This window comes from Vanessa tameamea, chromosome 4, assembly GCF_037043105.1.
Source record: "Vanessa tameamea isolate UH-Manoa-2023 chromosome 4, ilVanTame1 primary haplotype, whole genome shotgun sequence".
NCBI lineage: Eukaryota > Metazoa > Arthropoda > Insecta > Lepidoptera > Nymphalidae > Vanessa > Vanessa tameamea.
In genome coordinates, this window is record NC_087312.1 from 6,541,965 (window position 1) to 6,555,354 (window position 13,390).

The 13,390-nt window shown below is 31.7% G+C and overlaps 1 protein-coding gene across 2 annotated transcripts; it reads left to right on the plus strand.

Moving 5' to 3' along the window:
- The first annotated feature begins 1,381 nt into the window (after positions 1-1,381).
- On the plus strand, positions 1,382-7,576 carry Verm (vermiform). Of its 2 annotated transcripts, none has more exons than XM_026631951.2 (5): positions 1,382-1,598; positions 2,477-2,612; positions 4,071-4,201; positions 5,726-5,875; positions 6,112-7,576. In XM_026631951.2, the coding sequence occupies exons 1-5, from the start codon at positions 1,547-1,549 to the stop codon at positions 7,269-7,271; spliced, it is 1,629 nt and encodes a 542-aa protein (XP_026487736.1). In that variant the 5' UTR covers positions 1,382-1,546; the 3' UTR covers positions 7,272-7,576. The 2 variants fall into 2 exon arrangements, with proteins under 2 accessions (XP_026487736.1, XP_026487737.1); XM_026631952.2 differs by lacking the exon at positions 4,071-4,201 and adding an exon at positions 4,359-4,471 and having other exon boundaries at positions 1,383-1,598.
- The last annotated feature ends 5,814 nt before the right edge of the window (positions 7,577-13,390 follow it).

Consider the following 13,390-nt stretch of genomic DNA (forward strand, 5'->3'; position numbering starts at 1 on the left):
TCTGAACGTGGCCTTCAATCTCCTTTTTTTTCAATAAATTAATTATGTTAATAAAGTTTATAGTTTCGGATCTTCTCTCCAAATTTGCGTGGCATTGACATAAATTAAAAAATACAGGTTTGTATAATAATCGAAAGTGACTCTAAATTTATCAACTAAAAGATACTAATTTGTAAACAATTTAGTGATTATTCACCGAAAATTTATTCAGCAAATAACTATAAAATACCAAGCGACTTAGTTACAGTAAACAGGAATATTATTCAATAAAGTTCATACATAAACGATTAATTTGATAATCAAGTTTCACTTTAAGTAAAAAAATAAATAAACTTGGAACGTTGTAAATTTCGAAATGAATTAAAGCAATTCAAACTGAATATGTACATCGATCAACATTGATGTTTCTTGTAGTGGTAATAATATGCTTCACCCAGCAGTGGGAAAATAACGGAATATTTGTATTGTTGGGAATTGAAATATTCAATTAAATATTGTTATAATAAATGTAAACAGACATTTTAAATGAGCTTTAAAATAGTGAAGAATACGACTTAGACCAATCATATTAAGAATACCTGTACAATAATTGTTTTTTGCATCAATATATATTACTATTTTTGTGAAACTTAAGTGGTATCCTGACTTAATACTATGTTTGTGTAAAATTTACTTATACCAAAAAAAAGAATATATAAACAACATTTAGAAGTGAAGTACAATATAATAATATCTAAAATAAACGTATTTCTAATAAATATTATATTTGTGATGAATAAAAGTTCTTTTATATAACTTTAGAAGAACTAGTATGCAAATGACGTACATCGTCCTTATTTACGGCTCGCGTAAAGAGCAAGCAAATTTTAAATATATATATATAGCTATGTAAAAAATGTTCTACATTCTAAATCACCTTTGAATTTATTAACCAAATGAATTCTAAATTTGTTAAATATCAAGTACTTTATTATATATTATTTAAAATATTCCGCTTGCTTGCCTTGGCAAATAGTTTAAGAGGACAGTACAGAATTGCTTTACGAAATTATTATTACACTTCCTTACATTTGCAAAGAGTTATATAACGATAATTTCCTTTTTTGTTTGTATGAATTATGTTTGTATGATTTAATATCCAGATTAAAAGAATATCGATATTGATTAAAAAAAGCTCTATGAATGAAAATTAGTAAAATATTAAAAAAAAAAATTAAAACGTAAACTAAGTTAATTCATCATATTATAGTAATGACGATGTGTTTATATGTCAAAAGAATTATTCATAATATTATTATCCAAAATATATTCAATTATCTTCTTCGCACATTGTCTTGGTTAACGTCACCGTGTGCTTATTAAAAGCTGCGGCAACGGAATGATACCTTATATCGACGGAAGGTATAGTGTGTACAGGACGGGTGGAGTCTGTCAGCTGGTGTTGAACTCGAACAGCCTGGTTATATAAATAGGTGAAGAGGGGCAGCAAGCACCTCTTGCACTTTCTTGTAGAGCGCGACGCACCGGCCAGTCTTCGCCGAGCGCCATGGCTCGACACGCGTACCTGTGTTTGGGGGTATTACTGCTCGCCTATTCTGGTGAGTACCAAAAACAATAATTTGTTTACTGTTAAAAATATTTTCTATCAATAAAATATTTTTAATTATTCTTATAAATAATAAATCAATAAAAATCTATCATTTTTAAAATTAGGTACATTTAAATCGAGCAAAATTTGCTTTAAACTTTATTGTATTTATGTTAAATATTTGTTTTTTTTTGTGAGAATGGTTAAGTTAATCAATGTAGTAGTAGTGTTTAATAATAGAATATTAATAATTTATTACGCAATCCATATAAAAAAAAATTAAGTAATGGATTACTGTGGGTCACATTATTAAGGACCACGTCTGTTTTTTAAATATCTAATCAGCTTTATATTTAAATAAACTTACGTAAAAATATTTTAAAATTATAATTGAAAGAACACCGGTTACTTACGTGGCCGGCGTTGACCTCGATTTCTTTTTAACGTTTTGCCTTTCAATGCCGTCATCGACTTGCTTACTGACTTCGCAACTTAAACAGGCTTTAAGTTTATGTAGTAGTTATCTATAATTCTTTCACAAATAGTATTTCTAAAATTCATTTCATTATACAAATGAGCTAATGCACAGCAACATTCTACGCCGAAATGAAACGGTACTACATTCTTTCACCCGCGTGTGGTAATCGTGGTTTACGCTAAGCTTCGTTACTCAATAATCATGTTAAGTCAGTATAAATGTTATGCCTGTTTTACGGTATTTACTTCTAATGCTAAAAAGTCTTAACGCAATAGCAAAACGCAATATTACACGTAACAACGTATTTATTTTAACACACTTTAAAACAATTATTGATGCGCAACATCTAACATTATTAGCGAATTTACTAATGATAATAACGGTTGAAAAAATTTTTCGTACTTTCTTAGTAATCAACGCGACAAGAGTAAAACGCCAGGAAGACGATGGCGGAGATGAGGTGAATCCGGAACAGCTTTGCGATGCCCGTCCCGCTGATGAATACTTCCGACTGACCACAGAAGGCGATTGCCGTGATGTCGTGAGGTCAGTTTATTTTAAATCTAATATCATAAATGAGAACAGGAAGTCAAAACGCTTAAGTTTAAACTCAAAAGCTCTCATTACTAAAAGTAATCAAATTATAAAGTTCTTTCTAATTATTTCCCTAAATAAATGTCGTATAAACTCATCTGAGTTAAAAAATAAGACTTCAACATACAACTGAAGGCTGTTCAGAGTTGATGATAATAAATACAATCGTTTGGTATTCAAGAACTTGATATTCCAGCCAGTGAATGGAACGGTCGCCATCGTGCCTTGAATATTAGTCATAGTTATGTACTGCTACTTAAATCTATGAGACAAAGCAATGACAAATAAATATACTTCAGTCACTGAAACCCTTTTGTACTAGAATGTAGGTAATGAATTAGAATTGTAATCCCTTTTACTACAAATTTCACTCAAAATATGAAAGAACTGATGAAACTTTTCACTAGTTTTTTTAAGAACCAACCAAAACAAAGAGAAAATGTATATATATAAAATAACTGGATTTATCATATTAACACGATACCAAATAATAGAAGGCTCTCGATTTTATATTAAAATAATCAACAACTACCTATAACTGTATGCTTATTCATAAATTGCTACAGACATTTGATTGATGAAGGAACTACAACTATGACCGTATTTATAAATTATTGTTATTTTAGATTATCTTAATTAATAATTAATAAGAGTCCTTATCATAAAGTTTTGGTGTCAATTCTTTGGTTCGGTTGATTTATTTAATGATAGCTATTAATAGTACTTACATACTTTTACTAAGTATATTAAGAAATTTGACACAGTTAAAGAACTTGTTTGGTCATATCTAATTTTTCTTCAATTGAAAAAACTTGTTTAATCGTATTGTATTGTATGAAAGCCTACTCACTGTGCGTATGTCCGATTGCGGCTCGCACTTAGACAGTTTTTTAGTACTTCCCACTACTCGAAGTTGCCTTTTATATATTTATTATGAATTTTTGGAAACCAATAAAAAAAATTTAATGTCCGTATAAGCACTTTTGTTTAGTGGTAATCATTGTATGAGCAATTATAATTATAGATTGCTGAAAATATATTTCAGCAATCTATAACTTCGATCAACAATAGTATTGTTGATCGAAGGTCTATAGTTAAAATTGTTACTAGTATTTACCAGTATATTATTTTCTATGTTTACAAATAGTTTTTCTTTAACTAATTTTAATAATTATATGTATTTGTAATCTTGATAAAATAATATTTTATGCGGGTGTTTGGTCATGTCTAACAATTGTGTATGACATAACGTACAGGTTAAACAGGATGCTAAGCTTCAAGGTTCGACTTCAACAGGAATATTGTTTTTTAATTATAGAATATAATTTATTTATTAAATCCTATTGAAATTAGATAATAAATATATATTACTGAAATGAGCTTTCTTGCTGAAAATATGGCTGTGTACAGGTGTGACAAAGGAGGTGAAAATGGAGTGACCAGGCTCGCTTCAGTGCGTTGTCCCGGCGGACTGGCGTTTGATATCGACCGTCAAACATGTGACTGGAAAACCCATGTTAAGAATTGCGATAAAATAGAAAGTAAGTTCCGCCGCAAAGAGGGAGTGGCCGTGTGAAGGGCTAACTAAACATCCGACTGGATAGTAGTATCCACATTAATTAAACTACAAGTTAGCCTCTTCCGCGTCCGCTTCCTGTTATTAGACATTTATTAAATATGTTATTCTTATCGACGCAGGTGCACTAGGTCAGGTCTTAAACAGATCACATGCCCATCGGGACTGGCTTTCGATCTCGATAAACAAACCTGCGACTGGAAGGGTAAAGTGACCAACTGTGACAAACTCGAGAGTAAGTGCGATAAAAAGTTATTCGCGAATAGCGAGCAAACGAGCTTGGGTGAAGGGGCCGCGTCGCACTGTAGATTTGGTATTATGCATGAGGCCCCGGACTAAGGAAAATGTCCACAGCAGGACGAATGCACTAGTTTCGCATTAATGAACAATACATGATAAATAATACTTACGTACACTTTGCAGTTCTAAATATAAATATTTACACTGATGTAAATAAAAACAACACAGTATTTCATAAATTACATTTACATGAATCTCTTGACACAAAAGGTGTAGGATTATCTAAAAAATAATACATAATAGAATGCCTGCATCTTAATAGATTTATTCTACTATCTTTCATACATGACAAATTTATTCACAATCTTTTATAACCTACTTTAACGCTAGAGCTTGAATTCATAAAAAAATAACTAACATCTACCTTTTACAATAAAATTTCTGACTAACATGTTTTCGTAATAGCTTTCTAATGGTTTCTATATGTTCGATAATAACTTGTGAATTCTGCATAACACATCGCTGTACCATACACCACTGCTTAAATAAAACTAACGAGCGATTTTTTAAAATCACATGGTTACTTTAAAAATGTTTAAATCTATTAAATCACTTGGTAAGACATAGGATATATAAACCTTTTGTCCAAATAATTATGTATACAGATTATGTTACATTTTTAGTAGTAGCCACGTTTTTTTTTTGATAACTAAATTTTGGGTTTCTTGCAAGCATCGACTACTTATTATTTTCAATACTGCATAGTCCTAAATATCTCGCAAGGAGTTTTCGCTAAAGTACATTTTTGTTTCAACGGTAGTATTGATAATATATCGTTCACATTGCAACTTTCTTTTTCCCTTCATTTTCTTTATGAGTCATAATTTCTTATCAAATATCAAGTAATAAATTCATTAACGTCGTCTCTGTATCTTTCCAATAACTAATCTACTTCAAGGAACTTAGCCATATTCTAATAAACTTTGTGCTAAGTCCCTCTTTTCCCTCATTAATTCTTTCTTACGTTAACTTCGTCATCTTGTCATGCTTTTTGAAATTCTTTTTCACTTGTTTCTCTTCTCGTAGGAACACTATTACAACAATATTTTATACACAGACGAAGCAAGAGTACCATGTTGGTCACTTTGATTATCGTCTAATGATAAAGTCTATCTTCATAGGCACCCATCAGTCGAAATCCCAAAAGGCTCTATAGTAAATTCGGAAGATAATTTTGTTGATTTTTCAGAACCAAGAAAAATTTTACCAATCCTGAAGACCGATGAACCTATCTGTCCTGAAGGAAAACTGGCATGTGGTAGTGGTGACTGCATCGAGAAAGAGTTATTCTGTAATGGAAAACCTGATTGCAAAGATGAGTCGGATGAAAATGCTTGCAGTAAGATTTGTTTCCAATGATTTATTGATCATGATTAACAATTTGTTTTTAAATGCTTATACTTATTAGTAATCCCTTTAATTATTCATTGTTTCGTATAAGTAATGTCTATGTTATGAGGCTGTAATATGCCGGTTAACATATTATCACTATTTATCATTACATCGTTAAAATAAAAATATACAACAAATTAATGTCATCATCTAATACTATAACTTGATGACTTATTCTTGCAGCTGTCGATGTAGACCCTAACAGAGCTCCAGATTGTGACACAAACCAATGCAGACTACCTGACTGTTTCTGTTCTGCTGACGGTACTCGTATTCCTGGCGGAATTGAGCCCAACCAAGTGCCCCAGATGATTACTATTACTTTTAACGGTGCCGTTAACGTTGATAACATGGATTTATATGACCAGATATTCAATGGCAACCGTCACAATCCTAATGGTTGTCAAATTCGTGGAACATTCTTCGTTTCACACAAATATTCAAACTACGCAGGAATTCAAGAATTGCATCGCAAAGGACATGAAATTTCAGTTTTCTCAATAACTCACAAAGATGATCCACAATACTGGACCAGTGGCAGCTACGATGACTGGTTAGCTGAAATGGCGGGTGCACGTCTTATTATTGAACGTTACGCAAATATCACTGATGCTTCTATCATTGGTGTTCGAGCACCATATCTGCGTGTTGGAGGAAACAAACAATTCGAAATGATGGCTGATCAGTACTTCGTATATGACGCTTCTATTACAGCTCCTTTAGGTCGTGTTCCTATTTGGCCTTACACGCTATACTTCCGTATGCCACATAAATGTAACGGTAATGCTCATAACTGCCCTTCAAGGAGTCATCCAGTGTGGGAAATGGTAATGAATGAACTGGACAGAAGAGATGACCCAACCTTTGATGAATCGTTACCTGGTTGTCACGTAGTTGACTCTTGTTCCAACATTCAAACTGGTGACCAGTTCGCGCGTCTTTTACGTCACAACTTCAACCGTCACTACTCTACTAACCGTGCTCCTCTGGGTCTTCATTTCCACGCCTCATGGCTTAAATCAAAGAAAGAATTCAGAGACGAGCTTATCAAATTCATTGAGGAGATGCTAGAAAAGAACGATGTTTATTTCACTTCTCTTATTCAAGTTATACAATGGATGCAAAACCCAACCGAATTATCGCAACTTAGAGATTTCGCGGAATGGAAACAAGAAAAGTGTGACGTCAAAGGCCAGCCCTTCTGCTCCTTACCAAATGCATGTCCACTAACAACTCGTGAGCTACCAGGAGAGACGTTACGTCTATTCACTTGTATGGAATGCCCTAACAATTATCCATGGATTTTAGATCCTACGGGAGAGGGCTTCAACGTTAGGAAGTGATCTCTTTAATTAAAATTTAAAAGACTGTACACATGTAAATAATACTCAATAATATTAATAAATACAATTTATTGTGACTGTGTCGCAGGAAGGCAGCTTATGTAATTGTTCAAATAATAAAATAAGTTTTTCATAATTAACTGCAAATATACTTAATCATAAAAGTTGACGTTTGTTTTAAATATTTAAGCAAAACATAATAAATGCCGCTCCACGTTTACCTGCAAATATAGATAAACTTAATACTTCATTATGTTTAGATTGTTAAAATCTTTTGAACAAAAATAAAAAATATAAAATTGGAATACATTTATTATTTCTTTCTTACCTTGGTGAATACTCTATAACTATGTATCATAGAACTTGCGCTTCTTTATTAAATTATTTTCTTTTGTTGATCTATTTATCTTATTTGAGATTGAAAATGTCTACTAAGACTAATATGACTTACAAATATTTGTTCAGTAACTGCTTTTTTTTATAATTCCTAAAAAATACATCATGATATTGTGACAATATTAAAGGAGCTAATTTAGCCTAAAATTATTAAACCCAGATCGGACATTGACATCAATGAGAGCTTCGGTGATGTCGATGAATGCCAGGTGAGTATAAAAAAGAAATTTGATATTTGAGAGCTTTAAAGTATCCTGTTTAAGTAAGATTTTGCTACGCGTCCTTCAATTCACTTTAGATTCTATACTAAGCACTGCAGCTTGTCGGTAGTATATGTAATGTGGGTTATACACAGTCAACCCAGACGGACTTGCACGAAGGTCTACCGCCAAGTAAAGATTTATTACTTAACTTCAAACTCAACGTTTTGGACGCTTGCAAATATTAATAAAAATAACTAGTAAAAAATATTAAATGAATATATATTTTGAAATATTTTCTGACGATTATTAAGCACTCTTAAGCTCCTTAATTTTCTGCACCAAATACAATTAAAATGTCATGGAAAATTATTGATTGTGAAATTTGAAGTGTCATGACAATATTCCGAGTATAATTTGGCTATTACAATTTTAAACCAATCTCTATCGGGACATAGCAACAGTTTTGAAATTTTTTTTGTGACATTCAATTACCTACCATTCATATCCATATCCATATCGACTACCAAATCACTCATTGCCCTACCATCGCTGAATCCTTACCAAAGAAACATGTTAAACGATGAAATGTCTACTATGAGTTCAAAAATGCCAGTGTTAACAATCGACGACGATCGAATCTTCTTCAAATTATCTTTCATTTCGATAAACACAAGATGCTACGTATCAAGCATATAGGATTTACAAGAGCCGGTGATAAGCTTACTAAAAATATGATTAAGGCCCGGAAGAGTCGTATAATGCTTTAGGAATATATTGTGACTTATGTAAGGCCGTCGATTGTATGAAATCCTTACTTCATTAAGGATATTCTGTAAGAACAAACTCACAATCCATCGTGAAACATCAAAAAATTATATTATACAAATATGACATAAAGAATAGCACTGCAAGATGTACACATTATTTCAGAACATTAATAACGTACTTCGGGCAATGATTGAAATTAATTGTCCGAACAATGATGCGGATGAGAATATGTTTGAGATGTGAATGAGTTTTGTAAATTTACTTAGACGACTAGTCTGTCGTAAGCGGATCTAGAAAAAGAAGAAGGCTTTGTCAAAAACCAGGATATTTCTCTCTGGTACTTTACCATTGCTTTTTGAAATGTTGATAGAATATATATTTTTTGTAAACATTACAAGCAGTTTTATAAAAATCAGTGAGGTCCAGTTTTTGACTTAGAATTCAATAGCTCAATATAAAATATCTGCATATTTATATTTCATAAGTAAAAATCATGATTCTTAATTCACAAGTTCTTCCGGGGTTATATGTTGCATGCGAAGATGCAATAAGACTTGTCTAACTCGTTCTCGCGAATATTTGATACGATTTGCTTAATGTTTGCTAAATGTTATAAAATAAATTATGACAGCTATGACAGCTAATGAAAAAATAACAAATTAGCCTTTATCCAGACACTACTCATAGACATTCTGATATTAGTAGGTAGTCTTACCATATTACCGGAGCTATCAAATCAAAGGCAATTAATTTATTGAGGTTCTGATAGAAATAATAAATAATATTATATAAGGCTGTATCTTGTATACTAGAATTAAAGTTAACGAGGGCAAGAGTGGCATATTTTTAGCTTGCACATTGTTAACGCTTCATCACATATAACTCGAGAAGTTATCCGTATAATCTGTGTTACAAATTTATTTCTACATTATCGGTGCACAAATTTCATGGATTCAATTCCATTACGATATTCAGGAAAAACAATAATAACTATTCAAAAAAAATATCAGTTAGTTATCGATCTTAGAGAATTTGCAAGCAAATAAGACATTTCCTACCCTCCAATTATTTGTCAAAACTTGACAAGTGTCGGGTAGGAGAAAGAGGTTACGTCAAAGGGATCACGAAATCCTCAGACTCACTTTTGTGCGGGCCATTGCGAGAAACTATACTAGTTTCGTAATTCATAATAATTATTCTGATTAATTAAACGGTTGTGTTGGTTTTAGTAAGCGTAAGATTAGAAATAATGTTAAGGTTTGAATAACAGTGATAATAAGAGATAGATGAGTAGCGTTGTTTATTTTTTTATTTTCTATTTTTTTTTATTTATCCTACTTCTTGTTTTTAAAAAACTGTCATCACAATATTGGATATTATTTCGTTTCAGTATAACGACATAATATACTAATAATTTCAAATATTTGCATGAGTTCAAAATGTTAATTGAACAATAATAATATAAGAATAAAAATATTTGACGTAGTCACGAAATCAAAGGTATATTATCACTATAATGAAGTTTTACTTACTCGGAGTACAGTACAGTATTTAGTTTTACTTACTCGGAGCGCGTGTCTGGACGTCGACGGTCGTATGTTAATATAATGTAAATCCTACAATATCAATATGTCTCAGTATCCCTATTATTATCGTTTTCTAATCAATCTACAAACTCAAGTAAATGTCATCTACTGCGAATATTTAATATTTTTGATATCAGTCTCACCAATAATAACTATTCGAATATAAAATCTAAGATATATGGATTGCATGCACAATACAGTAACGAAACCAAAAAAAATAAGGTTTTTTGGCAAACGCTAAAAGTAGTTTGTAGTGAGAATTGAGAGTATTTTAGAGTATTATGAGTATTATTGCCAATATTTATTTTTAGGCGCTCTCTCAATACTGTCACTATCCCCTTCCCTGCCTATCTTTGTTAAATATAATTTCGATTTTGTATAATAACCGTGTTCTTTTAGAGCGTCAGAGACTATAAGTTCAATCGACTATAGACGAATCAAATAAAACTTTTAAAATAAAAAAGGTTTCTTTTAAATACATTATAGATATGAATATTTTGTTTTATTAATTTGTAACATAAGAATTGGAGTTATGAGATATCGATCCCATTTCCTTAAACACCTCTTACGAGTCTGAATGATGTCGCTTCTTCACATATTTAATAATTTTGAAAAATATAAAAGTAGGAGGAGTTTGAATTGGCCCCGCGCCCGCCATCAACTTCAGATTCTTACCATGGATCTGTTAACCTTCCTCGAGCTTATACCAAGTTTATTTAAATAAGATATCTATTGGAACTAAAGTCCAGCAGATATCACAGCCGTGTCTGAGGTGTATAAAATACTATAAGTCCTATCAATAAACTAGGCGGAAGTTTAGTACATAGCTTATCAATAAGCAATAAACTAGACCGTAGTCCAGTGACTGTCACGGTCGTAACTGCGGTATTTATAAAATTGCTAATGATAATAAAAAATCAAAGTTTATGGGAAACAGTCAATCAGTCAGAGCTGAATAAATCTGATGAGGGCTAAACCCTGAAATATCATAGCATTTAATTACTGGTTCTCGTAAAAGTTCAAGTGCACAAGCGCCAGGTGGCCTAATTCAAGTAAAACGTACCTATGTCTACTCACGCAGAGTTCCGTTATAATAATATGTAATAATTCCAAACATATTGGAATAATATTCAATCAAACGCATTGATTACCGCGTAGGAATCACTTAAGCGGATTTAACATAATATGTTATATTTTGTACCGTTGTAGACTAAATTGTTCATTGTAATACTATTTATAAAATATGAATATATTATATTCATTTATAATAAGTATGTAAACGCAGTACTCTTCTTAAGAGGACAGTCCTTGCGGAACGCCAAAATAGCGCTTACTATTTTCAAAATATCTGAAAACTGGAGCATTGATTATGGATAAAAAAATACATTCAGTATCTCAATAGATATATCTCAAGTTTCACCGCATGATATTTATAAAATTTGTATCAATAACTTGGTAAATTAATCGTCAACATCACTCCAAACACTGAAATCGACCTTTTCTATTAACATTTTTTAAGCTATTTAGCGGCTAGTTTATACATGTATTTTTGGTTAAATGGGGACACAAAAGTGTAAATAATAAGTTCACCGTGTTCAATTTCTATTATATCACACAATATTATAGTAATTTTTATTTAAATATTGCTTACTTTTTGGCATTCGTCGTCCATACATTTTAGTATGGAGAAAATAATTTGACGGTTTTGACTTATTATTCGACATCGTTGTCAATAAAATTTCAGTCCCTCCCCAGAGCCCAAGGTGAGAGCACGTCAATTTTTATTTCGAGCCGACTCTTATAATTTCGCAAAACGTCTACGCACACATAGACAAGTTAGCATAAGGGTGGGGCGCGAGTGTCGTGGGACACAATTGTTAATTTTTATGCTGCGGAGCTGAGTCTTCCTGTCAGGGACGATAAATGAGGACTCCACTGAAGTTTGGAATCCAATGCTATTCCCAAAAAAAACCGTAGTATTGGCTACATCAAGACGGCCACCATTTATAGATATATTATATAAATTTGGTAGGGTAAAAACTACACATTTTGTTTTTTGAGTATTCAAAACTAAATTATTTACTGTAAACCAATCGTGTATCTGTGATAATGCACCGTTCACATCGTCATAGTCAGTTTTTTCCTGTCTACCTTAAAAATCAGTGAAGTATTGTCAGCAAACAACATTATATCACAAATACCTTTAACATAGAAAGGAAGATCATTTATATATACTAGAAATAGAAAGGGACCCAAAATTGATCCTTGTGGAACACTCATTTATAACGTAGATCCATAAAACTTAATGCCATTAATGAAAACTTGCTGGACTCTTTGACTTAAATATGAAGCAATGAGATCAAGAGCTTTACCTTTAATACCGTAGTATTTGAGCTTATAAAGAAGCGTCTCGTGTTCTACACAATCAAATGCTTTAGACAAATCACAGAATACTCCAATAGCATTCTGTGATTTTTGTCAAGCATCGAAAATATGTTTAAGAAGTGCTATTGTCGCATCAGTTGTCGAGCGATTGTATTTGTACCGAAATGGACGAAAAGTTGATTTAAAATATTTATTTCGAATATTTTACTTAAAAATAGAGTATTGAAAAAAATTATATTTAACTCCGTTATTTATATATAGTGATTATTTAATGTGTCTTTCCTTTAATTTAATTCGGTATATCTACCAACCTTAAAATATCAAGAAAATAATTATTATTATTTAGTTAGACGAAAGCAGTTGAAACAATAAAAATCATAATGAATATTTGGCATCTTAATGCACTCTGACCGCACCCTATGCTAACAAATAATTTATAATTGCGTTTGCGAGTGACAACCTTATAGCTAATACATTACTAGTAATTAAATGTATTTTTATAAATCCTACGTTATGAACGCGCAATGAAAATTTAATTTATTCGTTGAACCGAAAACAAGCAACTAATTATCTCCGGGGATGCGTACGATACACTGCACAATGCAACTGTATTATTGAAAAGTACCTATGTGTGTGTTCTAAAATTAATTCCCACGCTTACAAACTACGCTCTTAAGACTAAGACGTATTACTAAATCATAAGTTTTCCTAACTTACTTATATACCCTTTTATACGCTCAGCGTATGTCGATTTTCTTAAATGTATAACTCCATAGTGGAT

What these genes read in the sequence shown, in the direction of transcription:
- Verm (XM_026631951.2), top strand. Translation starts at nt 1,547, where the DNA reads ATGGCTCGACACGCGTACCTGTGTTTGGGGGTATTACTGCTCGCCTAT. An exon ending in ATTACTGCTCGCCTATTCTG is followed by an intron (nt 1,599 to 2,476) that starts GTGAGTACCAAA and finishes GTACTTTCTTAG; the next exon opens with TAATCAACGCGACAAGAGTA. An exon ending in GTCGGATGAAAATGCTTGCA is followed by an intron (nt 5,876 to 6,111) that starts GTAAGATTTGTT and finishes TTATTCTTGCAG; the next exon opens with CTGTCGATGTAGACCCTAAC.